Source organism: Salvelinus namaycush, chromosome 40 (assembly GCF_016432855.1).
Source record: "Salvelinus namaycush isolate Seneca chromosome 40, SaNama_1.0, whole genome shotgun sequence".
NCBI classification, from domain to species: domain Eukaryota; kingdom Metazoa; phylum Chordata; class Actinopteri; order Salmoniformes; family Salmonidae; genus Salvelinus; species Salvelinus namaycush.
In genome coordinates this window covers 4,890,931-4,918,183 of record NC_052346.1, presented here as the reverse complement: position 1 = coordinate 4,918,183, position 27,253 = coordinate 4,890,931, and the positions used below count along the sequence as shown (strand labels likewise).

Sequence of the window (27,253 nt, the reverse complement as noted above, 5' to 3'; positions counted from 1 at the left end):
ACCTTCAATGCTGGAGAACTTTTTGGGTACCCTTCCCAGATCTGTGCCTCGACACAATCCTTTCTCGGAGCTCTACGGACAATTCCTTCGTCCTCATGGCTTGGTTTCTTTCTCTGACATGCACTGTCAACTGGGACCTTTATAATGTGTGCCTTTCCAAATCAATTGAATTCACCACAGGACTCCAATCAAGTTGTAGAAACATCTCAAGGATGATCAATGGAAACAGGATACACCTGAGCTCAATTGCGAGACTCATAGCAAAAGGTCTGAATGCTTATTTAAATAAGGTATTTTGTTATTTAAAAAAAAAATGTGCTAACAATTCTCAAAAACAGTTTTTGCTTTGTCATTATGGGGTATTGTGTGTAGATTGATGAACATTTTTGATTGAATCAATTTTAGAATAAGGCTGTAACGTATGTAGAATACAGGCTGTGAATGACTTGTTCTGCTGGTGTGTCTCTTGCTCTGTCCCTGTAGGTGCAATCCTGGGTCGCTCGGAGACACAGGAGTGCGTTTACTACAACTCTAGCTGGGAGAAGGAGCGAACCAACCGCAGTGGCATCGAGCCTTGCTACGGCGACAAGGACAAGAGGCTCCACTGCTTCGCCACCTGGAAAAACACCTCGGGAACCATCGAGATCGTCAAGCAGGGCTGCTGGCTGGACGATGTCAACTGCTATGACAGGTTAGGTAGTGTCTTATTCTGAGGCAAGACGGTAGACTTAGGGATTAGTGGTCCTCTGTAGGTCAGTTAGTAGAGCATGGCGCTTGTAATGCCAGGATAGTGGGTTCGATTCCCGGGACCTCCGATACGTGGAAATGTATGCACGAAAACAGTCACTTTTGATAAAAGCGTTTGCTAAATGGCATATATTCTTATTAGACGTAGGGCTAGTGGTTAAGTTTAAGGGTTGGTGGTCTGAAGCACTGTACTTCAGTCCTTTCTTGCAGATGGTGACTAACACTTATTCGTTTAGGTCATACTGTCCTTTGTATGACGGTTGACTTAGTACATCTTTAAAGGCGCTGCGTGGTCAATCCGACGTCTGCATTGGCTGTGCAGCATTTACAGTGATACGGCCACTGCAGAAGTCAGGGCATTCACACTTCTTGCGCTTCACCGAGCAGCCCAAAGCTGTTTTGAAGGAAGTGAGTTTGTGTTTATACAGGACCTCCCGTCCTCACCTACCGTCAACCAATCATGTCAATGCGGCACCATACGGAGCCCTCCGCGTTGTTACAGAATTTGAGAGGCGCATGGCGATGCGGTACGGAGCTCATTTTGGCCACTGCGTGCTTCCGGAGGCCCCGCGATGGCGTCAGGCCATCCATACGGCGCCTCCGACCACATTTTCCAGATCAAGCACAAATTGGCTTTTAGAGTGGTTGTCTGTCCATTCCTGCAAAGAGGTAGTTCGTCCTCCCCAGACAGAGAAAGAGGGGGATCGGTTCAGTGGAGGGCTGCCAGCACTCATCTCTCTACCTTTGTGACAGAGGTGTGTTCTTTTCTTTCTTCTTCTGTCTTTCTCTCTCTCTCTCTGCCGCAGTAGTGAATGTGTGGAGACGAAGGAGAGTCCGGACGTCTTCTTCTGTTGCTGCGAAGGCAACACGTGTAACGAGAAGTTCCTCTACAGCCCCGACACGCAGGCTGTCCAAAGTAAGTCATCGTGTAAGTTCACACACAGGAAGCTGATGTAATGTCACATCCTCCTCTGTCGGTTTTCCAGCCGAACGCAGACGATCAGTCGGTAAGAATAACCCAACCTAACCCAAGAGACACTGGGGCATATTCCCTCACAAACACGAGAGACACAAGGTGTTCTACTTTACCAGGGCCCAGAGATTTACTGCTTTAATTTGAAACTCTGTGTCCAGGCTGGCCACTGTCCTCCTCTCTATGGGGGCCAGTAGGGACCTGTCTGGGCCCAGTCACAGTGTAGCAACTAGTGGGGTCCGTCGGGGCCACCAAGCCCAGCCCCAGACAACCTCAGTGTCACAGGAAGGGAAACCACAGCAATAATACAATCCAGCCGTGTCTGTGATGGCAGAGAACCGTGATGGCAGAGAACCGTGATGGCATACCAGTGGCTGATCACATCAAATACTACATCTTTGTGATATGACAAGGGGGTGCACTGCACAGTAAGGCTTAGCTATTTGTTTTGTGGGTCACTTGGTTTTTTCGGTGGTTATTTTTGGCTGCTGGCTTACGTTCTCATGAACTGCATGTCACTATTAATCTCACTATTTAGAGGATTTTGTTGAAGCGACCCAGATGTGTTGAGCTTTTTGTTGGAACTATTTTTAGAGTGTTGCGCTACTAGTCTTCTGATACCATTGTGTATGGTGTGATGAAAATATGAGGGGAACAAAGCACGTCTGCATACCTGTATTAAGGTGTATTCTCTCTCCATCTCCCTGCCCCCTCCTCGCCAACCCCCTTTCCTCTCTTTCCACCATCCCCCCCCGTTCTCGCACCTTTATGTAACCCTTACCTCTCATTTTCTCCCCCCTTCCCCCTCCTCCCCATTACCGCCTTCTTCCCCCCCCCGGTCTCTCGTCCACAGCGACCTCCAACCCGTTTACCCAGAAGCCTCAGCTGTTCAACACCCTGCTGTACTCTCTGGTGCCCATTATGGGCATCGCCGCCATCGTCCTCTTCTCCTTCTGGATGTACCGTCATCACAAGCTGGCATACCCGCCCGTCCTGGTGCCAACACAGGTAAGACTGAAGAGTGTGTGTGTGTGTGTGTGTGTGTGTGTGTGTGTGTGTGTGTGTGTGTGTGTGTGTGTGTGTGTGTGTGTGTGTGTGTGTGTGTGTGTGTGTGTGTGTGTGTGTGTGTGTGTGTGTGTGTGTGTGTGTGTGTGCGATGATTCGTCATACTTGTCTCGGCTGTACAGAAAAAGCACAAGAAGTACCCCTCGCTGCTTGGTGTTTTAATCTTGATATAGGAGTGACTCACCAACATTGGCAAGAAAAACGGATGCAAAACAATGGATAGCAGAAGAGAACATTGGAACTTGCTGATCTGAAGCGAACACAAATGTGATTTGCTGGAGAGTGACAGGAAGCCTAGCCCCCACTCGACCGCGTGCGGCAGTGTGTGTGTGTGTGTGCGTGCGGTCCCTGCAGTCTGCGTGGGCACAGCCTGCCACTAATACTGTGAAATGTGTATCTGCTTAGCGCTCCAGCCGTTACTGTGGCCATACACACAGGCACACGACGGACACACACAAAGCTGTCGTTTGTTCACCCTGGTTCACTGAGAATAGGGCTCTGTGGTCGGAGAAGGGTGGCTCTCTCAAGCCTGCTCCTGTACAGCTCTTTGTAAACTGCCGTTCAATCAACACAAATATCACCAGCACACTGCCACTGCCTTCCCTCCGTCTGTTGCCCTTTGCAGTGTGTTCGAGAGGGAGCCCGCGATGCCGTGAAATGTTTGGTTACTGTGCTTGATTACTGCGTCATACAGAACAGTGTGTCCTGACCCCACTCCTCCACCTCCATCCCAGGGCCAGACAGGCTCCCTGTGTTTGTCATCTATTTCTGGGCTGAGCTGGGACTATTCCCAGCACTACGTGGCCACGATGCCATGGAGGAGAGAGCACCCTGGGTGCGGTTTTGGCCTGAAAGGGAAAGTGAGGGGAAAAGCACAAACGAATAAATAATGCCGTCAGGCTCTCTCCCTCGTTCTCCCCCGTTCCCCTCTCTTCCCCCCTCCTTCCCCTGGAGGCTGGCTCTAACCCTGGGCCCTTAAAGCATCCATGTTTAATCCATAACACATCTCCTTTGAACAGAAGTGCTGATTGCCGTGCCTTGCGAGCAGCTGATCTCTGACACCGGACTAAACTCGCTCACTTCGAGTCTTAATCACCGTGTCATGTCTGATTTGTTACAACAAGCGCCCCCCTCCGTAACATTTGCCCTCACGTGGGTTTATTTAAAGCTCTGCTGTAGCCAGACGAGCAGCCGTGACACACAGGTGAGGTGAGCCTGGAGAATGTGCATTAAGAGCATCCGTCTATTTGTTATGAATACAACAATGGAATACAGGAAATGCTAGGAAACTGTTAGTCTATGTCCTAGAGGTTGCCAAAGAGTCTAGCAGCGGTACTGTACATGCATACACGGCCCCAGGGCTAGTTCTGACAGGGATGTCATTTAGGACTGTCCTGCTTGGGCACTGCAGCCACTCTCCTAACCACCTGTCTTACTGTATAGAACATGAGCTGAGGCCTCCATTATTAATGAGCCTTTTTATAAAGGTGAACACTTAACTGTGCTTTGTTACAGAGTGAGAGTGAGCGAGAAGGGATTGGCAACCTTTCAAGGGACGCCACAATCACGATCGCGTCCAGATGTGGTATCTTAATTTGAGCCCGTATGCTACAGCAGGAAAATAATCCTGCAGCAACAAGAAATGTAGGTTATAATTAATTGACATTTTTGTAGCGGTTGATACATTTCTCGTTAGGGAAAAACAAGTTTGAAATTTCAAAGTGGAAATTACTAACTTTTAAACCTCGCAGGAAAGATCTCCTGCAACGGGGTGATGCAATTAAGATCCTACATCTGTATGAAAACAGTTTGAGTATAAAAAAAAAGGCTCAGGCAGAAAAGGAGATGGCTTCTCTATTTTTATCGTTTTAACTTCTATACTGGCCTGCACTGAGTGTACAAAACATTAAGAATACCTTCCTAATATTGAGTTGCATCCCCTTTTGCCCTCAGAACAGCCTCAATTTGTCAGGGCATGGACTCTACAAGGTGTCGAAAGCGTTCCACAGGGATACTGGCCCATGTTGACTCCAATGCTTCCCACAGTTGTCAAGTTGGCTGGAAGGTCCTTTGGGAGGTGGACCATTCTTTATACACACGGGAAACTGTTGAGCGTGAAAGACCCAGCAGTGTTGCAGTTGACACATCGGTGCGCCTGGCACCTACCACCAAGCCCTGTTCAATGCTTAAAAATCCTGATTTAACCTGTCTCCTCCCTTTCATCTACACTGATTGAAGTGGATTTAACAAGTGACATCAATAAAGGGTCATCGCTTTAACCTGGACTCACTGGTCAGTCTCTGTCATGGAAAGATGTTTCGTATACTCAGTATAAATTCGCTTTCCCACACAAGCACAAACACATGGTCATCACATGCTGCGGCGCCAGATGATGCTGTTCACATATTTGTTATCGGGGCTCTATTTTTCATACAGCCATGAGAGGTCAGGGGAAGCTGGAATTGATTCAGTAGCTGACTACACACACAGGGCCACATCTTTCACATGCCAGACCCAGGAGGAGAGAGAGGGGCGAGAGAGAAGAAAAGGGAGGTGGCCCACCGCTTTCACACCACAGGCCCAAGAGGAAAGCGGGAGAGAGAGAGTCATCTATCATCCGGGACGTGACTGCTCCGCCTTTATCTACCCCCATTTCACCCTCACTGAAAACAATCATTTCTTTTTGCCTCTTTTCTATCCTATAACAAGCACGCCTTTCATATAATGATAGAGGTAAGATACGTGTAATTAAACTCCAACACTTTTCAATTTCAGTGGGTTTTGGTTGGGAGGGAGCTTGATAACTGGGCCCATTTAATTTCTGACTGCTTCCCGATTGTCGTTTTTCTTTCTTTGGGATGGGTTTATTTTTTAATGTATTTTTGAAATGTCCTCTATATGTGAGTCATCGTTGCTTTTATGGATTTTTTTATTTAATTCTATTTTTGCATGGACGTCATGTGTTTTTTAAAATCCTTTGTAATGCTAAATAATATGGAATCAACCAATGACCAATCAAAGTGCATGAGTCGGTCAATGTAGAAAATGCATTCAATGAGCATGGATGTCCACTTTGGATGATAATATTTTGCACTTTTTGTCTGTTGCAATGCAACCAAGGGTAGCTACTAAGATGTCTTGTGCCGACATGTACATGAAAGAGGGGTTGGAATCCACTGAATACGGAAAGGCTGCCTCTGAAATGAAACCTTATTCTCTAAACACTGGAATACTTTTGCCCATGGGCCGTAGGGTTCTGGTCAAAAGTAGTGCACTATGTAGGGAATACAGTGCCTTTTGGGACGCAACCCGTGTCTTGTGCTAATACATGGATGAAAGCAGCATTAGACCAATTTAAATACAAATATGGCCTTTGATGTGACGCTGGTCAACATTTAGCCAACATTTCGCAACAAAGGACTATTGTTAACCCCCAGCAGCATGTGGTGCTTTCAATGTCATATGTCAATTGCTGTAATTGAAGTAGCGGAGATGTTGGATTGTTTGAAGGCCTCATGCGTCAGGTTTGGATGGGTTTGTGCAGATGGAGTCAGGTATTTTTAACATTTCCTGTGGCACAGTGTGGTGTGCTGACAAAGTGTAATGCACGCCATTCAGCCACCCAACCACCTGGTGAACGGAGCCTGGGTCAGGTGACACTGTGACTGACCGGTCACTGTACACAGCCAAGGGGATCAGAACAGTTCTCGAGAAAGAGATGCCGCTCCTGCTTTTGTAGTGCTTTACTTGAACTGTCTGCCACTGACGCAGGCCTAGGGGTGCATCCCAATTGGCACCCTATTCCCTAAATAGTGCACTACTTTTGACCCGGGCCCATCATCCATGTTGCACAAGACATGATCTGCATGCCAATTGGCACCCTATTCCCTAAATAGTGCAGTATTTTTGACCAGAGCTCGTGGGCCCCGGTCAAAAATAGTGCACTTTATAGGGAATAGGGTGCCATTTGAGACTCCTCCTAGGTCTTTAGAGTGGATCTGTGGTCAGTGGATCTGACGGAATTGCCCTCACCTCATTAACAGGGTTAACTAGGCTTACCTCTTCCCAATTGTCCCGTGGTACAGCTGGTATCTATTGTGAATGCTCCTTAGCCTCCTTGGCTGTGTCGTGGTTCCTGAGGACTTAGGCTTTTAGAAACAAAACAGTCCTTCAATGCGACCACTCCTTGTTGCATGTGTGACTACAGTGCTAGCCAAGGATGCCTCCAAAATGACACCCTATCCCTATAGTGTGCCCTACTTTTAACCAGGGCCCATAGGGCTCTGGTTAAAAGTAGTGCACTGTATGGTGCCAATATGGTCACACACCACGATTCATAACCGTCTTACCACCACCAAGGACGGACCAGATCGTAAATTGGCCGTAAATAAACAACACAATTGTTTGTTTGTTTTTATTTACATCTGGGTACTGTATCGCATGATTATTGTCGTGCCATATAAACGGGGTGGAATTCTATTGAGGGCCTTTTATCAGTGCCCAGGGGCGTCTCTCCACCCAGGGGCGTCTCTCCACCCAGGGGCGCCTCTCCACCCAGGGGCGCCTCTCCACCCAGGGGCGCCTCTCCACCCAGGGGCGTCTCTCCATTAAACACAATATGGTTTTCAAACCTGCTTTTACGACTCAGCTTTCAAGCGTCTGATTAATTATTGAAACTATGGGGAAATCCAGGAGTAAGCGTGTAGGGCAGGATGGCATCTGATGTGTTTACTGAGACCGTGTTCAATGTCAGAGTCTGCCCAACCTCCCTCTCACCATTCCTCAGCTCTGCAGGGCCACAATGCCCCCCCTCCGAACACCCCTCACTTGTTCCGCTTTCCGTCCGTGGTTACCATTGAACCAGCCACTACGTACTGTTCGGTTTTGGAGCTCCACATCAATGGTGACATCTTACTCTCTCTCTCTCTCGAAAGTCACACGTGGAAGTGATTAGTTTTAATCCAGAGGACCAGCTGACTTGACCCATTTTTATATTTGGAACACATACACACACAATTTGTAACACTTGCTCCCTCTACCACGTTGTTGATATGAGACTAACCCTGCCCTACGCCATCACCAGAGGGAGAGGCTTGACCCATCCAGGCCACTCGTATCATGTTGCTCTTCATGCGATACACTACCCAGATATAAATATGCTATATACATGGCATTACTTCTGACAGCAGCCACTGCCACACCATCCTTGTCTTCAACCCTGCCGATCACGCCGGCATCCCAAATGGCCCCCTATTGCATATATAATGCACTACTTTTGACCAGAACCATATAGGCCTTGGTCAAAAGTAGTTGAGAAAATAGAGAACCATTTGGACGCATCACAATAATCTAAGGCTGAAGGCTCCCTCCCCTCTCTTTATTACCTAGCTTCATCTAAGTCCCAGACCTCTCCTCTCTTCTCCTCTGGCTCTTATTTACTCTATATTTTATGTGGGAGGATTTGTAAAAGATACCCTTGGTCTTCAAATAGACCTGTAATAACATGGAAAGATCTAATTGAAAGCGGATGTTGGTCCATTTTTTTGAAGAGACGGTAGGACTGACAGAGCTAATGCCCTGTGAAGGCCTTGAGATATTTTTGGGGAGACTCTGGGTGCGGCCCCAAAAGGCGCCCTATTCCCTATATAGTGCACTACTTTTGACCGGAGTCCTATGGGCCCTGGTCAAAAGTAGCGCACCACGTAGGGAGGCATCCTCTATCACCGTTGCATTCATCTTATAGCATTTTAGTCATTTATCAGACGGTCTTATCCAGAGCGACTTACAGTAAGTAGTGAGTGCATTTAATTTTTTTTAGTACTTGTGCCCTGTGTGAATCGAATTCACAACCCTTGGCGTTGCAAGTGCCATGCTCTACCAACTGAGCCCCACAGGACCACATAACTGAAGTAGAATACAGCAATGCCCTCTCCTTGTCCTGGAATGATCCCTACAGACAGTGTTTTAAACGTTCACACCACTCTGTCTGGACTAACTAATACTGTTTTCCATGATGGAAATCTTTCCGATGAATCTCATCAGGTTCTCATCAATGTCTTGTCTAGTCTGGACTCTTTATAATAATGATCTGTCTTCCCAAGTATGTGCCCAGCAATTACACAGCTTTTTAAAATTACACAGAGTTTAAAAATGCTGTTCCTGTTAGCGCAATGACGGAACTAATTAGATACAATAAAATTGTATCCGGTGTATCGGCATCATGTGGGGACCGGATACTGTGAGGACGTGCACCTGTTCTCTCTCCGCTATTCTCAACTGAGAAGCAATGATGGAAATTAGAATTGGCATTTCAATTTACCTCCTGAATCAATTGACTGAATTGAAATGGCCCAACACCAAGTATGTAGCCTCTATGGCGCAGTGGTAGTACAGTGAGTGTTGAGTGTATGAGTGTTTTTATTGATCCCAGTACCAACCTGCTGTCTATCTCCCTGCCTGCCCTCTGCTACAGGAACAACTGGGGCCACACACCCCTCCCTCGCCCATCATGGGGCAGAAGCCATTGCAGTTGATCGAGATCAAAGCCAGGGGGCGCTTCGGCTGTGTGTGGAAGGCTCAGCTCCTCAACGACTACGTGGCTGTCAAGGTCTTCCCCATTCAGGTATGAGTTGGAAGTTGAGGTACACCGTTGATATAAAAATGACTTTATACAAATAATTGGTTGATTTGAGGTTTAACTCTATTAGTTATCGTGTTCAATTTATGTCATATTTGTACATCACACAAGGTGAAATAGCTAATATAAGTCATTTAGAAGACGCTTTTATCCAAAGCGACTTAGTAATGTGTGCAAGCATTTTACGTATGGGTGGTCCCGGGAATCAAACCCACAATCCTGCCGTAGTAAGCGCCATCCTCTACCAACTGAGCTACAGAGAACCTAATGTTGTGTGTTGGGGTGTCGCCTGCAGGACAAGCTGTCATGGCAGAACGAGTATGAGATCTACAGCCTGAGTGGGATGAAACACGAGAACCTGCTCCACTTTATCGGTGTGGAGAAGAGAGGCAACAACATGGACATAGACCTCTGGCTCATCACAGCCTATCACGACAACGTACGAATACGTAAACTTGATTGTCCGTTGAAATTTACATTTGTCTATTTCAGGGATCATGAACTAGATTCAGCTGCAGGATGATTTTTTCTTGACAGGATGGTCAGTGGGCCGGAACATAATTACAAATCATTTGTAGACTGCAAATTGACCACAAGAAGCCCAAACAGATATATTTGACAAAAAAACAAACAAAAAATTAAACCTTGCTTTCATTTCTATACAATCTCATATATCTCTCTATTATGCATGGGAATACTTTGGAAGAGATTTCCAAAATTAAAATTACTTGGAGCTGAAAAGACCCCCCAAAAATTGTCTCAAATATAATTAGCCTGCGGGTCGCCGGTTGGGGAACCCTGGTCTATTTGTTCTTAAAACCCCAACCGACCAGACACCACACACCACAGGAGGCTGGTGGGAGGGGCTATAGGGGGACGGACTATTGTAACAACTGGAATGGAATAAATGGTTCCCACATCAAACATATGGAAACCGCTTGTTTTACTCCGTTCCATTAATTCCATTCCAGCCATTACAATAAGCCCGTCCCCCTATAGCTCTTCCCATCAGCCTCCTCTGCCACACATATACCAAGAGGCTGGAAGCAGCACAGGGTCAGCCCCTGAAGCAGGTTTCCAATGACTGGCAACTACAGGTTGTCTGCCCTCCAGTGGTTGGACAGTGTTACTACAACTACTTTGTCATGTCATGTAGCAGAATCAGAGATGTCCTCATTTTCCTGCGTACAATCCTGTAGGGTGAATAGAAAAAAGACAAACACTAATTGTGTTTCCCCCACAGGGCTCTCTGACTGATTACCTGAAGGCCAACGTGGTGTCGTGGAACGAGCTGTGCCACATCTCCCAGACCTTGGCCCGTGGCCTGGCCTATCTCCACGAGGACATCCCTGGGCTGAAGGACGGACACAAGCCCGCCGTCGCACACAGGTGGGTGGGGGGTGGTATCGGCTCGGCCCGGCCCTACCTTGAATCAAAAACGGAACGAATTGCAAAAATTGCTGAAGTTGGAGACGTATATCTCCCTCACTAACTTCAAGCATCGGCTGTCAGAGCAGCTTACCGATCGCTGCAGCTGTACACAGCCCATCTGTAAATAGCCCATCCAACCAACTACCTATCTCATCCCCATATTTGTTTTATGTTTTTTTCTGCTCTTTTGCACACCAGTATTTCTACTTGCACATCCTCATCTGCACATATATCACTCCAGTGTTAATGCTAAACTGTAATTGGTTCGCCACTATTGGCCTATTTATTGCCTTACCTCCTTACTTAATTTGCATACACTGTATACAGAATTTTCTATTGTGTTATTGACTGTACGTTTGTTTATCCCACGTGTAACTCTGTATTGTTGTTTTTGTCGCACTGCTTAGCTTTATCTTGGCCAGGTCGCAGTTGTAAATGAGAACTTGTTCTCAACTGGCCTACCTGGTTAAATAAAGGTGAAATAAAATAAAGAAAAAAAGAAAAAAAACGTTATTGTTTCTGGGGGGGGGGGGGGGGGGAATGAATACATTCCATCACATCGATAGAATTGAGGCCCACTCCCCTTGTTCCTCTGTCTGCTGTTTACTTATCCCTCTCTCTATCGCTCTCTTTCTGGCTCCAACAGGGACATGAAGAGCAAGAACGTGCTTCTGAAGAACAACCTGACAGCCTGCATAGCGGACTTTGGCCTGGCCCTGAAGTTTGAAGCTGGGAAGTCAGCAGGAGACGCCCACGGACAGGTAAAATAATGTTGCTGGTTATTCTGATGCTGTATTAACCTGCAGAAATCGGTGAATACATTATCCGCAAATGTAGGGATACTGCATTTCACTCCAAAATCAAATACATGTTCAGACTTCAAAACCGGTGTAATATCCCACATTGAGGTCCGTAAGAGGCGCGTAAATATCGGACAACCGTTGATTTCGGAGTGAACTATGACCTTAGGGCAGTGTGTTGTTGACATGAGACAGAGTGTAACCTTGTAGCCTTGTGTTGTGCTTCTCCAGGTGGGCACGAGGCGCTACATGGCCCCTGAGGTGCTGGAGGGGGCCATCAACTTCCAGAGAGACTCCTTCCTGAGGATAGACATGTACGCCATGGGGCTGGTGCTGTGGGAGCTGGCCGCTCGCTGCACCGCTGCAGATGGTGAGAGAAAAATGTGTGTGCGTGTGTGTGTCCTCGTGTGTTTGCAACGGGTATGTTGACCTTGTGCGTCTCAGTAAGGATCAGTGACTCGGGGACACGGCCCGACTGCTGACTCCATGTGGAGCTGACGGAAGTGACCAGAATACTTACATTGCCGAATGTGATCCCAAAGGAGTCACCGTGTGTCTGTGTGTCTGTGTGTCTGTGTGTGTGTGTGTGTGTGTGGCTTCTCTGCTGGTGTGTGTGTGTGTGTTTTCTCTGTATTCTCATGCTGTGTGTGTGTTTTGTTGCAGGTCCTGTGGATGAGTACACACTGCCCTTCGAGGAGGAGGTCGGCCAACACCCGTCTCTAGAGGATATGCAGGAGGTGGTGGTCCACAAGAAGCTACGGCCCTGCCTCCGAGAGTGCTGGCAGAAACACACAGTGAGTGAAGACCAGTGGTGGGAAAAAGTACTCCACTGTCATACTTGAGTAAAAGTAAAGATACCTTCATAGAAAATGACTCAAGTAAAAGTGAAAGTCACCCAGTAAAAACTGAGCAAAAGCCTAAAAGTATTTGGTTTTAAATATGCTTATATGTATCAAAAATAAAATGTATTGCTAAAATATGCTTAAGTATTAAGAGTAAAAATCATTTCACATGTTAAGCAAACCATTTTCCTGTCAAAATGTAACGAGTACTTTTGGGTGTCAGGGAAAATGTATGGAGTATAAAGTACATTATTTTCTTTAAGAATGTAGTAAAGTAAAAGTTGGCAGAAATATAAATAGTAAAGTACAGATACCACAAAAAACTACCTAAATAGTACTTTCAAGTATTTTTACTGAAGTACTTTACACCACTGGTGAGGACACGCTGTCACATGAAAAGTATATAGTGAAGTAAGTACACACTAGGAGTATAGGGGGTTTGCTGGGGGTGTTACTGGATAGGATGACGATTCAAACGTATAGATCATTCATTGTTTATTAGCATGTGGTTCCAATTACTCAGTAGGTTAGAGCAGTTCCCAACCAAGGGTATTAGGACTCATGAGACCATTTGTTTACTGTTAAAATCCACATGAGGGGATATTTCAGGGGTACTCCGGGCAGAGCAAAATTCAGTTGGTGATACAGTAACTGAAAAAGGTTGGAAACCAATGGGTTAGAACATAGAGCCAGCAACATCAGGGTTATGGGTTCAAGTCCTGCGCGTGTCAATGTTGACGGTTCTGTGAGATGCTTGGGATAAAAACTTTGGCTTAAATGACCATATATATGCTCTTATGCTTGTCCCAGGGCCTGGTGATGCTGTGTGAGACCGTCGAGGAGTGCTGGGATCACGAGGCCGAGGCGAGGCTCTCGGCGGGCTGCGTGGAGGAACGCATCATCCAGATGCAACGCCAGACCAACGTCATCGCCCCCGAGGAGATTGTCACCGTCGTCACCATGGTGACCAACGTGGACTTCCCTCCCAAAGAGTCCAGCCTATGAATGGACGGACATTGACTGGACGTGCCAGGTGGTGGACATGGAGCTATTTTGATTGGATGTTTTCAGGTATACATTGATCGACCAGAGTGGCCCGTTCAGGATCATGAACTCTGGATGATCCCGGGTTCATCTCTGACCCCTGACCCCCTCAGATGGGTGTGCTGGCATGGCGTGGTGTGTTTTAGTGCTGGGCGCTACACTACTGTCATTCAGGAAATACCTGGCTGTGCCCACCAACACTGGTTTGGTTTCTACCCACTTCATAGTATCATGATGTGTTGGATTCAGTTGGACTCCCATAGCGAGCCTCAAACTGTACAACAGAATCAAAAGAGCAACACTAGGTCGTAACAAACCCTGTGAGCTGGGCAAAAGGGATATTTTATATATGAACGAAAACACTAGGACCTCCTAACAGACTTCTGTTCTATTTTCTAAGAAGAGGAAGGGGAAGAGGACGGACTCTCCAAGAAGAACTGTTACGGCTCAGTAAAGAAAAAAGGGCGACTTGTTTTAAAATTCCTTTGCTGTTTCCTTTCTGTTTATATGATAATGACAATTGTAATGCCAATAAGAAACAGCTTCTGAATGTCACGTGTACTGCTGCTGTCAAGGTTTATTTTAAGGGGGGATCCATTTCCAAGCGTTACTACTTTGAAAGCAAAACCATAGACCTCCCTCGAATCAACAAGGTATACCTCAGTTCCATCTTCATTACAACACTGCAACTCTAGAAACAGAACTACTATTGTTTCTAGTTCTATTAAGTATATTTCTATGACGACAGCAATCTCTGTAAACCATTCAGATGACATCATTACTTTGGTATTATTGAACTGTATACTGTACAGCTGTGGCAGGTGAAAGTAGAATCGTTATCACCACAGTTTTTAAAACTAGTCTGCCAAGAGATGTATGACCATACATTTACACACGTACATCTGCCTTCTTGTTTTTCTTCTTTGCACGATTTTTTTTGTCCTTATTATTTTTCCTTATTTTGTCCTTCCTTGCGGTTTTAAATCGTTTTTATTGAAAACATGTTAATCCTACATTTTAAGAGTATTTCAATAACCCCCTAACTCATTGAAAATGATTTTTAAAAAGCACTTCTTCCTTATTTTGGCTTGCTGTGTCAACCGAGTATTTAATGATGTGAGCATGCCTTTTGGTTATCCTTTGGTCTTCTTTTAAAAAAAGCTCAGGAAGCTACTCTTCTGTCTCTCTTGACTCCCTACTTATTACCCATCTGTATCTCCCAGTCCCTAGCTACTTCTCGAGTCCCTTGCTACTACCCCTCTGTCTCTCCTTGTCCGTAGCTACTACCCTTCTGTCTCACCTTGTCCGTAGCTACTACCCTTCTGTCTCACCCTGTCCGTAGCTACTACTCTTATGTCTCTACTGAGTCCCTAGCTACTACCCTTCTGTCGCTCCAGTTCCTAGCTACTACCCTTCTGTCTCTCCAGTCCCTAGCTACTACCCTTATGTCTCTCCAGTCCCTAGCTACTACCCTTCTCTCTCTCCAGTTCCTAGATACTACCCTTCTGTCTCTCCAGTTCCTAGCTACTACCCTTCTGTCTCTCCAGTTCCTAGCTACTACCCTTCTGTCTCTCCAGTCCCTAGCTACTACCCTTCTGTCTCTCCAGTTCCTAGCTACTACCCTTCTGTCTCTCCAGTTCCTAGCTACTACCCTTCTGTCTCTCCAGTCCCTAGCTACTACCCTTCTGTCTCTCCAGTCCCTAGCTACTACCCTTCTGTCTCTCCAGTCCCTAACTACTACCCTTCTGTCTCTCCAGTCCCTAACTACTACCCTTCTCACTCTATCAGTCCCTAGCTACTACCCTTCTGTCTCTCCAGTCCCTAACTACTACCATTCTGTCTCTCCAGTCCCTAGCTACTACCCTTCTGTCTCTCCAGTCCCTAACTACTACCCTTCTCACTCTCTCAGTTCCTAGCTACTACCCTTCTGTCTCTCCAGTCCCTAGCTACTACCCTTCTGTTTCTCCAGTCCCTAGCTACTACCCTTCTGTTTCTCCAGTCCCTAGTTACTACCCTTCTGTCTCTCCAGTCCCTAACTACTACCCTTCTCACTCTCTCAGTTCCTAGCTACTACCCTTCTGTTTCTCTAGTCCCTAGTTACTACCCTTCTGTCTCTCCAGTCCCTAGCTACTACCCTTCTGTCTCTAGTCCCTAGCTACTACCCTTCTGTCTCTCCAGTCCCTAGCTACCACCCTTCTGTCTCTCCAGGCCCTAGCTACTACCCTTCTGTTTCTCGAGTCCCTAGCTACTACCCTTCTGTCTCTCCAGTCCTTAGCTACTACCCTTCTGTCTCTCCAGTCCCTAGTTACTACCCTTCTGTCTCTCCATTCCCTAGCTACTACCCTTCTGTTTCTCCAGTCCCTAGTTACTACCCTTCTGTCTCTCCAGTCCCTAGCTACTACCCTTGTTTCTCCAGTCCCTAGTTACTACCCTTCTGTCTCTCCAGTCCTTAGCTACTACCCTTCTGTCTCTCCAGTCCCTAGTTACTACCCTTCTGTCTCTAGTCCCTAGCTACTACCCTTCTGTTTCTCCAGTCCCTAGCTACTACCCTTCTGTTTCTCCAGTCCCTAGTTACTACCCTTCTGTCTCTCCAGTACCTAACTACTACCCTTCTCACTCTCTCAGTTCCTAGCTACTACCCTTCTGTTTCTCTAGTCCCTAGTTACTACCCTTCTGTCTCTCCGGTCCCTAGCAACTACCCTTCTCACTCTCTCAGTTCCTAGCTACTACCCTTCTGTCTCTCCAGTCCCTAGCTACTACCCTTCCGTCTCTCCAGGCCCTAGCTACTACCCTTCTGTCTCTCCAGTCCCTAGCTACTACCCTTCTGTCTCTCCAGTCCTTAGCTACTACCCTTCTGTCTCTCCAGTCCCCAGTTACTACCCTTCTGTCTCTCCAGTCCCTAGTTACTACCCTTCTGTCTCTCCAGTCCCTAGCTACTACCCTTCTGTCTCTCCAGTCCCTAGCTACTACCCTTCTGTTTCTCCAGTCCTTAGCTACTACCCTTCTGTCTCTCCAGTCCCTAGCTACTACCCTTCTGTCTCTCCAGTCCCTAGTTACTACCCTTCTGTCTCTAGTCCCTAGCTACTACCCTTATGTCTCTCCAGTCCCTAACTACTACCCTTCTCACTCTCTCAGTTCCTAGCTACTACCCTTCTGTCTCTCCAGTCCCTAGCTACTACCCTTCTGTCTCTCCAGTCCCTAACTACTACCCTTCTCACTCTCTCAGTTCCTAGCTACTACCCTTCTGTCTCTCCAGTCCCTAGCTACTACCCTTCTGTCTCTCCAGTCCCTAGCTACTACCCTTCTGTTTCTCCAGTCCCTAGTTACTACTCTTCTGTCTCTCCAGTCCCTAGCTACTACCCTTCTGTTTCTCCAGTCCCTAGTTACTACCCTTCTGTCTCTCCAGTACCGAACTACTACCCTTCTCACTCTCTCAGTTCCTAGCTACTACCCTTCTGTCTCTCCAGTCCCTAGCTACTACCCTTCTGTCTCTAGTCCCTAGCTACTACCCTTCTATTTCTCCAGTCCCTAGCTACTACCCTTCTGTCTCTCCAGTCCCTAGCTACTACCCTTCTGTCTCTCCAGTCCCTAGCTACTACCCTTCTGTCTCTCCAGTCCCTAGCTACTACCCCTCTGTCTCTCCAGTCCCTAGCTACTACCCTCCTGTCTCTACAGTCCCTAGCTACTACCCTTCTGTCTCTCCAGTTCCTAGCTACTACCCTTCTCGCTCTCTCAGTCCCTAGCTACTACCCTCCTGTCTCTCCAGTCCCTAGCTACTACCCTTCTGTCTCTCCAGTCCCTAGCTACTACCCTTCTGTCTCTCCAGTCCCTAGCTACTACCCTTCTGTCTCTCCAGTCCCTAGCTACTACCCTCCTGTCTCTACAGTCCCTAGCTACTACCCTTCTGTCTCTCCAGTTCCTAGCTACTACCCTTCTCGCTCTCTCAGTTCCTAGCTACTACCCTCCTGTCTCTCCAGTCCCTAGCTGCTACCCTTCTGCTTTGAGACGCGGGTGACCTTTCACACTGACTCTCTCTCTCTTCCTGGTGCCATCTCAACCATAGTGTTAAAACATCTCTACTTCTAGCCTCTCTATCATCTCAACTCAGTTGAGCCTTTAATCAGTGTGACAACGTTACTACTGTAGGCCCACCCTGGGCAAAACAAGGATGACTCTCGTCGTCCTTCCGGAATTTGATTTGTGAATGTGTTCTGTATACCATTTCTAGCTTGTTGTACGAGCTCAGATGTGTCTTCTGGGTGACATTGACACTGATGATGATGCGTTCATCTTTGCATTCTCTCTTTTCACACCTCGTCAGTGTTTTAACTGGAACTACAGCATCTACAGCAACGTTCAGGGATTCAATACTATGCTTTTCAGTAATTACTACAGTATATGCAACCCGTGCAGAATGGTGCAATTGCGTAAATACTTGCATTGCTGCAGGAGCGACTTTCACACCACTGTAGCATTTTTTAAACAGTTCATCTTGTGTATTGATGTTTTAATGATTTGCTGAGCTGAGCTTTCGGGTATTAGACAGAGAGCAGGTGGGCAGGTGCCAACTCAAACAATTATTGCTTTACCTCTATCTGAAAGACAGTGGAACGGACTTAGGGGAGGCCCAACTGTATTACTAGATTGTGTCTGTACTCTCGGGGGTGAAGGCTGCAGTTGGCCAGTGGTCTCGCAGCGGATGTAGGCTCTATCGCAATTAGTCTTTCCTTGGTTCCGCACATCCTGTCTCCTTGCCTAATATGGTTGAGGAGGAGAGGGGATGCGAAGATTCAAGGACATTTTGAATTGAGAAAGCCGTAGAATGGTGGCCGTTACTGTGAATCCCCCCCCCCCTCCCTCGCTACACACTGGAACCCTGTAGCGCTCAGCAATAGCAACTAGCAAGCATAGGGCATTGGAGGAAGAGTGGAAGGGGCACCAGTTTCCAAGCAGTCAGTGGTGAACCAACAGTCTAATATACAATCACTACAGTTCTACTGCATTATTTTGATTGTCGTATGTGCTTCTGAGAAAGAAAAAATAAATATGTAGCCATGTTGTGATCCTCTGATGATTTCTGGTATTTTGAAGGTATAATTTTGTGTACATGATTTTATTTTGAAACCACAGCTACTTGTACAAAGCTGATTTCACTGTACAGATGTTTTAAACCCCAAACCCTGTTACAATCTTCTTAGTTGATCAGACCTTGGCCTTCTTGTGAGGGTTGATTTTCTTTCAGATCAACTTCAGAAAGCCCAAATAACATTTGACTTCAGACTGGCTGGAATATTGAAATGCACATTATGTAAATACACATGTCATTTTTAGATTGTAGATGATGGATATAGCATGAGGTTGTTTCTATGGTTATTAGAATATATCACAAACACGAAAAAAATATCCCAGATAAATGAATTATTACATAATAAGATTTTACCTGTTTATTTTGTATATCTATGTTTTTAAATTGTATCAATTTATGGCCCAAATGGCCCGAAACGGTCACTCTTCCTTCCCCAGATGAGACTAATTTCTTTCTAAGGTGGTCTGATGAAAGTTCCCTCAAATGGAACCCTGAATCAACAGTTATACCATTTTCACACCGCTGAGCTGAGCCAAACTAAGCCGAACCGAGTTGGATAGAGATGGCCTGGTTAAGCATCCACCATAGTTGCTGGAAGAAAGCTGAAAATGACAATGTGATCGGAAGATATCAGAGCCAGCAAAGTATGGTTCGGGTTGGCTCAGTAGTGTGAAAATAGTCATTGTTTTACCTCAGACATCCTAGCTCAGACCCTTACGTTACACTACAGCATTGAGATACCATTGCTACAATGTTCCAGCAGTGTTGCAAGAATGTTATCCCTTGTATGTGACCAGCAGACAGTGTTTTCTGTAACACACTTCCTCTCAAAACAACCCTAAAGCTAAACCTAGGTTAGCTTCGGTTCTGTATTTGCTGATAGTCGAACAGTGTGACTTGGCACAAATGACTGTTCTATTGGCAAGTGGACTTGCCAATAATTTTTATGCTTTGCAAGTTATTTAACAAACTTTTTCAGATGCCTGGTTGGAAGTGGATGTTAAATATTGTACAGAGAAATTGTATGCTATTGTCCCTAAAATAAAGTATAGTGACTGCTCATTGCTGATGTTGTCTATCTGAAATCATCTATGAATTGTTTTTATCTAATAATGTTGGTTTCAGAAAACAGACCACTAGATGGCAGCGTTTAGCATTGAATGGGTCTTAGGTTTTATTTTATTTACACACAGGGAATATACACATGCCAGAAACATTTTAATCAGGTCATTCATTGTCAGTCCGTGAGGGGATGGTTTGGGATCCCATGTCTTTCAGTGGTTGCCCAAAACCAACCCTCAAACTGGACCCAATATTAAAGAATATTACCTTTGACAAGCATATCGACTCTCTTCAAACTGAAAGAAGACCTTTCTTCATTGTTGACGCAGATACCTTAAGAATGATCTATAGAAACGTTATAAAAACATATTGTAATGACCTGACTAGATCATAAAGGAACAATTGTCCAGACAGAGTGTTGAGTTTACGAATTGACGGTTTATTAACCCAACTTCACACAGGCTACTGTTTGGCCGTAGCCCACGCCAAATAAATGAAAGATACCCCACAAGCCAACTGTGACCTTCTCTTGTGAAGCCCAGACGTAAGAGAGAGAACAATGGCTAAACCTGGTCTTAACTTCCAATGCTCCATCCCCCTGCCCAACCCCCCTCCACGCCACTCCGCCAACCACCAGGATGACCGGCATCAGAACATTCCAGGCATCCCCGTGATTGGCAGATAGCAGGTTGATTGGCATGTCGGACCCCGCGAACACTGGTAAGTACAACACAACCCACTAATAGCCTACCACATAACACACCGCTGTCTGTGCGGGTCGCTACAATATGATGGATAGTGTGTAGGAAATTGTGTTCTACTGAGATGATAATGATGTCATGCGGACCCACCTTGATGACAACTTGCTTGTCAAAATGATGTATAGAATGAGATTTCCTCTGGAGGAACTAAAAAAATGCTTTGGAGTCCATCATACACAGCAGACCTGGGCAGAAAATAATTGTACTTTGTGGGGGTTTTTCAAATGCCAACTAGAGAATCAACTGAAGGCAACTATTGGCAACTATTTCCTTTGATATTCGAATACGGGTCTCAGAAAAACAAATAATGTTTGAAAGTATTTTGAATACCTCTCAGAAAGATAAATCATTTTTGAAGGTATTTGAATATATGCAAGTTATTTCAAAATATATATGATCATTAGCACATGGTTTGGAGGGCTTTCTGTTAGGAATCTTAATATATAGCCTAAAATTTAATATTTAATGATTAAAGAAAATTGAAGAAGAAAAAAATGTACATGTTAAACAAACATTTATCAATTGAAATAATGGAAAGTAATACAAATGTAAACCAAACCGATTTTATTGTTGAACATTTTTTTTCAGAATTTCTTTACATCATGATCATATCCTATGAGTCTTTAACGGTAATTTTAGATGGTGGTTAATCATTTAAGATGGTGGTTGCGTTTGATAAACATCCATCGCAAATGTTTTGTCACTCATTGAGCAACGGTCAGGCCTGAATGTTCTACTAGCGATGCTGGAGACCCGTTCCACTGGGTCTGAGGATGCAGGGACATGGAGGTACATTGCAGTCAACTTTGATAGGTTCGGGTAACGGGGGCATTGTCCTTCCAGAACACAAGGGGATCTGACATTTCCAGCAGGCAAGGAGCAGAGAGGTAGTTTGATACCTCTGTGGGGACAACAGCAGGTGTGGGGTTGAGGGGTAAGAACAAGGCAAAAAACTTGCTTGCCTTTGCAGGTGGTTCTTGTGCAATGGCAGGCTGGGGAGGTTGTGGAGCAAGGTTGGTTACTGCCGGTAGCCTACCTGCTCTGGGCACCAGAAGGCCTTGAAGCGAGGATCAAGAAGAGCTGACAGCTTCTTAGATAAAATTTTCCTTTAAAGAAGAGAGATGCTTCTCCACAGACACCTTAGAAAGAATGGGTTTTACTGTTCTTCACCAAAACATTGTACAAGTTTAGCAACAAGCTGAATTGCAGGTACAACTGGGTTATAATTTAACAAAAAAATGATAAACAAAATATACAAGGGTAGAACTTTATAATAGCTCCACACAATAAAGCAATTATAATGGATTAGTAAAAGGTTTATTGTCAATGTATTAGTCATTACTCCATTCATAAGATGTTTAATATAGGTTCTTATAAAACATTTACTAAATCATTAGTTACGTATTTTTGTGTGGCCTTTATACTTTACTTTATAAATACTTTTTTTACTAATGTTTTGAGTGACCAGTGTAATTTCTCACCAAATGATGGACATGCCATTCATTAACATTCCAGGAGTACCTGATGCTCCTTAACGTCTGAAAATAGCCTAAAACATATCAATGCGCGTTCACGTCCTGTCGGAAACTCAGGATCTCCGAGTAAAAATGTAATTAAGTTATTTGCGTGACTTCCTATTTGTTGATTCCGATGCCTCCCAAGTGGGAAACTCGGGTATCATCTTTTCCACAGCTAAGGCAAGACGATGCAACAACCAATGGTTACATGCCACGTTATCGACTGTGTCATAGACTGACAAATTGCTGTAAAATATGATGTGGTGAGATGATACTTAAAATATATTATACTGTAGTTTCTAACTTGTAACTCTGACTTGGAGGGTCAATTAAGTGAAACTTCCCAGTCGGAACTAGGAACTCAGTTAAATTCGTAACCAAATAATTGTCTATTTTTTCATCTTCATAGGTAGGCCAGTTGAGAACAAGTTCTCATTTACAACTGCGACCTGGCCAAGATAAAGCAAAGCAGTGCGACAAAAACAACAACACAGAGTTGCAGATGGGATAAACAATCGTACAGTCAATAACACATTAGAAAATTCTGTATACAGTGTGTGCAAACTAAGTAAGGAGGTAAGGCAATAAATAGGCCAATAGTGGCGAAATAATTACAATTTAGCAATTTACACTGGAGTGATATATGTGCAGATGAGGATGTGCAAGTAGAAATAGTGGTGTGCAAAAGAGCAGAAAAACAAAAACCTAAAATGGGGATGAGGTAGGTAGTTGGTTGGATGGGCTATTTACAGATGGGCTATGTACAGCTGCAGCGATCGGTAAGCTGCTCTCACACCTGACGCTTAAAGTTAGTGAGGGAGAGATATGTCTCCAACTTCAGTGATTTTTGCTATTCGTTCCAGCCATTGGCAGCAGAGAACTGGAAGGAAAGATGGCCAAAGTAGGTGTTGGCTTTGGGGATGACCAGTCAAATATACCTGCTGGAGCGCGTGCTACGTGTGGGTGTTGCTATGGTGACCAGTGAGCTGAGATAAGGCGGAGCTATACCTAGCAAAGACTTATAGATGACCTGGAGACAGTGGGTTTGGCGACGAATATGTAGCGAGGACCAGCCAATGAGAGCATAGAGGTCGCAGTGGTGGGTAGTATATGGGGCTTTGGTGGCACACATTGTGTGAATAACATTATAAATAGACAGGAAGTTGCAAATAGCTTATTAGCAGCATGAATTATGCCGCGTTCATGCCACTAGTCGGAACTAAGAAACTTCCACCTTGATACGATTGTGATAGGTTGTTGTCTCACCTAGCTATCTTAAGATGAATGCACTAATTGTAAGTTGCTCTGGATAAGTGTCTGCTAAATGACTAAAATGTAAAATGACTAAAATGAATCAACTATCAACACTGAGGAATATACACTGAGTATACAAAACATTGCTCTATCCATGACACAGACTGACCAGGTGAATCCAGGTGAAAGCTCTGATCTCTTATTGATGCCACTTGTTAAATCCACTTCAATCAGTGTAGATGAATGGGAGGAGACAGGCTAAAGAAGGATTTTTAAGCCTTGAGACAATTGAGAAATGGATTGCGTATGTGTGCCATTCAGAGGGTGACTGGGCAAGACAAAAGATTTAAACCACCTAGGGTCGATGTACGCGTCCCCACTGAAATCAATTTAGCATGATAAAAAGGTCCCCATAAAAATCCGTCAATGTAAGCTAGAGATACACTATCGTTCAAAAGTTTGGGGTCACTTAGGAATGTCCTTGTTTTTTAAAGAAAAGCACATTTTTGTCCATTAAAATAACATCAAATTGATCAGAAATACAGTGGAGACTTTGTTAATGTTGTAAATGACTATTGTAGCTGTAAACGGCTGATTTTCTATGGAATATCTACATGGGTGTACAGAGGCCCATTATCAGCTGCCATCACTCCTGTGTTCCAACGGCATGTTGTGTTAGCTAATCCAAGTGTATCATTTTAAAAGGCAAATTTATCATTGGAAAACCCTTTTGCAATTATGTTAGCACAGCTGAAAACCATTGTTCTGATTAAAGAAGCAATAAAACTGGCCTTTTTTTAGACTAGTTGAGTGTCTGGAGCATCAGCATTTGTGGGTTCGATTACAGGCTCAAAATGGCCAGAAACAAAGACTTTCTTCTGAAACTCGTCAGTCTATTCTTGTTCTGAGAAATGAACTCTATTCCATGCGAGAAATTGCCAAGAAACTGAAGATCTCGTACAACGCTGTGTACTACTCCCTTCACAGAACAGCGCAAACTGGCTCTAACCAGAATAGAAAGAGGAGTGGGAGGCCCCGGTGCACAACTGAGCAAGAGGACAAGTACCTTCGAGTGTCTAGTTTGAGAAACAGATGCCTCACAAGTCCTCAACTGGCAGCTTCATTAAATAGTACCTGCAAAACACCAGTCTCAACATCAACAGTGAAGAGGCGACTCCGGGATTCTGGCCTTCTAGGCAGAGTTCCTCTGTCCAGTGTCTGTGTTCTTTAACAAATATTGTGGTTAAACTCAAATATACTAATTGAAGAAAAAACTTTATTTTTCACAAAAAAATTTTTTAATGATGTATAATCTTTGTAAATTATATCATAAATAGGACTGGTAGAGTTATGTCACACATGCAGCTAACACAGATTACGGAAATGTCTGCTCTACCCAAAATTACAGCCAACTAATTGCAGCATTACCAGAAAAATAAAGGAGGCAAGTGGAAAGGGGAAAAAGTAAGGAACTTGTCTGTCGGCCCTGCATTAAAGACCAAAATTGGTTAAAGAAAATTGGGATAATTAAAAATATATATCAGTTTCATTTAAGGACCAAAAAAATGACAGCTGTACCATTTAAATTGCAAAATAGTTAGGAAGAGATTTTCGATGTACCGATTCCATGGCACATGGTTTATGAATTGACACACAAAATGGACACGGACTCCAAAACGTAGAATTTTTCAGCTTAAATGATTATACAAAATTCTTGCAACCTATAGAATGTTATTTATATGCGGGATACAACCTTTCCAGCTCTGCAGATTCATTACATCATCACAGGTCCAGGAAGGGCTGAAGAATTGTAATATTTACCTAGAGCTAACGCTGCAGATAGCAATACTGGGTGATTTAAAAAGTCAGATTTAAAAAGTCATAGTCAATCAATCAATAATATAATAATTATTTTAGAAAAAAATGTTATCTTTAATTTACAATCTGTAGAAACAATGAGAATAGAAAGGTTCAGAACTTTTATGAAGCATCACAGCACAGCTGAAAAGTATATGGCAAATAGAAATCCAATATGGATGGTGTTAAGGGATAGATGTGAGGGTTTGAATGGAACTGAAAGGTGGGACTAATAACAACAAGATAACCAATGTAAAACATACAGGGTCTGTAAAATGTATATAGGTTCAGAAATATTGTGAAATAGCACAGTTACAAATATATGGCAAATAGAAATCAAACTGGATGGACATCAGAAATAGAGGAAGGCCAGGACTAAAAACAAACAAAATATAACTATTGTAAAATAGATTGTGTCTGTAAAATGTATATAGTATGTACAGTTGAAGTCGGAAGTTTATATACACCTCAGCCAAATACATTTAAACTCAGTGTTTCACAATTCCTGACATTTAATCGTAGTAAAAAATTACTGTCTTAGGTCAGTTAGGATCACCACTTTATTTTAAGAATGTGAAATGTCAGAATAATAGTAGAGAATGATTTAGTTCAGCTTTTATTTCTTTCATCACATTCCCAGTGGGTTAGAAGTTTACATACACTCAATTAGTATTTGGTAGCATTGCCTTTAAATTGTTTAACTTGGGTCAAACGTTTCAGCTAGCCTTCCACAAGCTTCCCACAAGTTGGGTGAATTTTGGCCCATTCCTCCTGACAGAGCTGGTGTAACTGAGTCAGGTTTGTAGGCCTCCTTGCTCGCACACGCTCTTTCAGTTCTGCCCACAAATTTTCTATAGGATTGAGGTCAGGGCTTTGTGATGGCCACTCCAATACCTTGACTTTGCTGTCCTTAAGCCATTTTGCCACAACTTTGGAAGTATGCTTGGGGTCATTGTCCATTTGGAAGACCCATTTGCGACCAAGCTCTAACTTCCTGACTGATGTCTTGAGATGTTGCTTCAATATATCCAAATAATTTTCCTCCCTCATGATGCCATCTATTTTGTGAAGTGCACCAGTCCCTCCTGCAGAAAAGCACACCCACAACATGATGCTGCCACCCCCGTGCTTCACGGTTGGGATGGTGTTCTTCGGCTTGCAAGCGTCCCCCTTTTTCCTCCAAACATAATGATGGTCATTATGGCCAAACTAAATATTAGTTTATGACTTCAAGCCTATCAACTCCCGAGAAAAGGCTGGCAATACTAAAATGCCTATAAGAACATCCAATAGTCAAAGGTATATGAAATACAAATGGTATAGAGAGAAATAGTCGACGCGTCATAATTCCTATAAGAACTACAACCTAAAAATTCTTAGCTGGGAATATTGAATAACTGGGATAACTTTCATATGTTCTCATGTTCTGAGCAAGGAACTTAAACCTTAGCTTTTTACATGGCACATATTGCACTTTTACTTTCTGCTCCCACACTGTTTTTGCATTATGTTTCATTATTTATTTGAGACTAAATTGATTTTATTTATGTATTATATTAGGTTAAAATAAAAGGGTTCATTGTTCATTCAGTATTGTTGTAAATGTCATTATTACAAATATATATAAAAATCGTCCGATTAATCGGTATCTGCTTTTTTTGGTCCCCCAATAATCGGTATGGGTATCAGTGTTGAAAAATCATAATCGGTCGACCTCTAGTCCAAACACACCAAAACAGTTGTGAAGAAGGCACGACAAAACCTTTTCCCCCTCAGGAGACTTAAAAGATTTGTCATGGGTCCCCAGATCCTCAAAAAGTTCTACAGGTCCCACGCTTTGTGACACGCTTGGAGTGGACTGTGGTGATGAACACAGAGCTGTAGTCAATGAACAGCATTCTCACATATGTACTCTTCTTTAGGTGAGTAAGGGCAGTGTGGAGTGTAATTGAGATTGCATCGTCTATGGATCTGTTGGGTGTGAGTGCTACAGGGCGGTAGTCATTGTGGCAGGAAGCCATAGAGTTCTTGGGAACAGGAATGATGGTGTTCAGCTTCCAACATGTGGGGATTACAGACTGGGACAAGGAGTGGTTGAACATGATCATGAATATAACTGCCAGCTGTTCTGTACATGCTCTGAGAACGTGCTCTGGAATACCGTCCGGCCCCAAGGC

The 27,253-nt window shown here is 44.3% G+C and overlaps 1 protein-coding gene across 1 annotated transcript in view; it reads left to right on the top strand.

Moving 5' to 3' along the window:
• LOC120033424 (activin receptor type-2A) overlaps positions 1 to 19,689 on the top strand; it is a 42,972-nt gene extending 23,283 nt beyond the window's left edge. The window contains exons 2-11 of the mRNA XM_038979781.1: positions 484 to 691; positions 1,554 to 1,663; positions 2,574 to 2,728; positions 9,258 to 9,407; positions 9,718 to 9,861; positions 10,666 to 10,811; positions 11,500 to 11,614; positions 11,885 to 12,023; positions 12,317 to 12,447; positions 13,306 to 19,689. Coding sequence (XP_038835709.1) covers positions 484 to 691; positions 1,554 to 1,663; positions 2,574 to 2,728; positions 9,258 to 9,407; positions 9,718 to 9,861; positions 10,666 to 10,811; positions 11,500 to 11,614; positions 11,885 to 12,023; positions 12,317 to 12,447; positions 13,306 to 13,500 — 1,493 coding nt within the window. The 3' untranslated portion in view covers positions 13,501 to 19,689. The remainder of the gene's footprint in view (positions 1 to 483; positions 692 to 1,553; positions 1,664 to 2,573; positions 2,729 to 9,257; positions 9,408 to 9,717; positions 9,862 to 10,665; positions 10,812 to 11,499; positions 11,615 to 11,884; positions 12,024 to 12,316; positions 12,448 to 13,305) is intronic.
• The last annotated feature ends 7,564 nt before the right edge of the window (positions 19,690 to 27,253 follow it).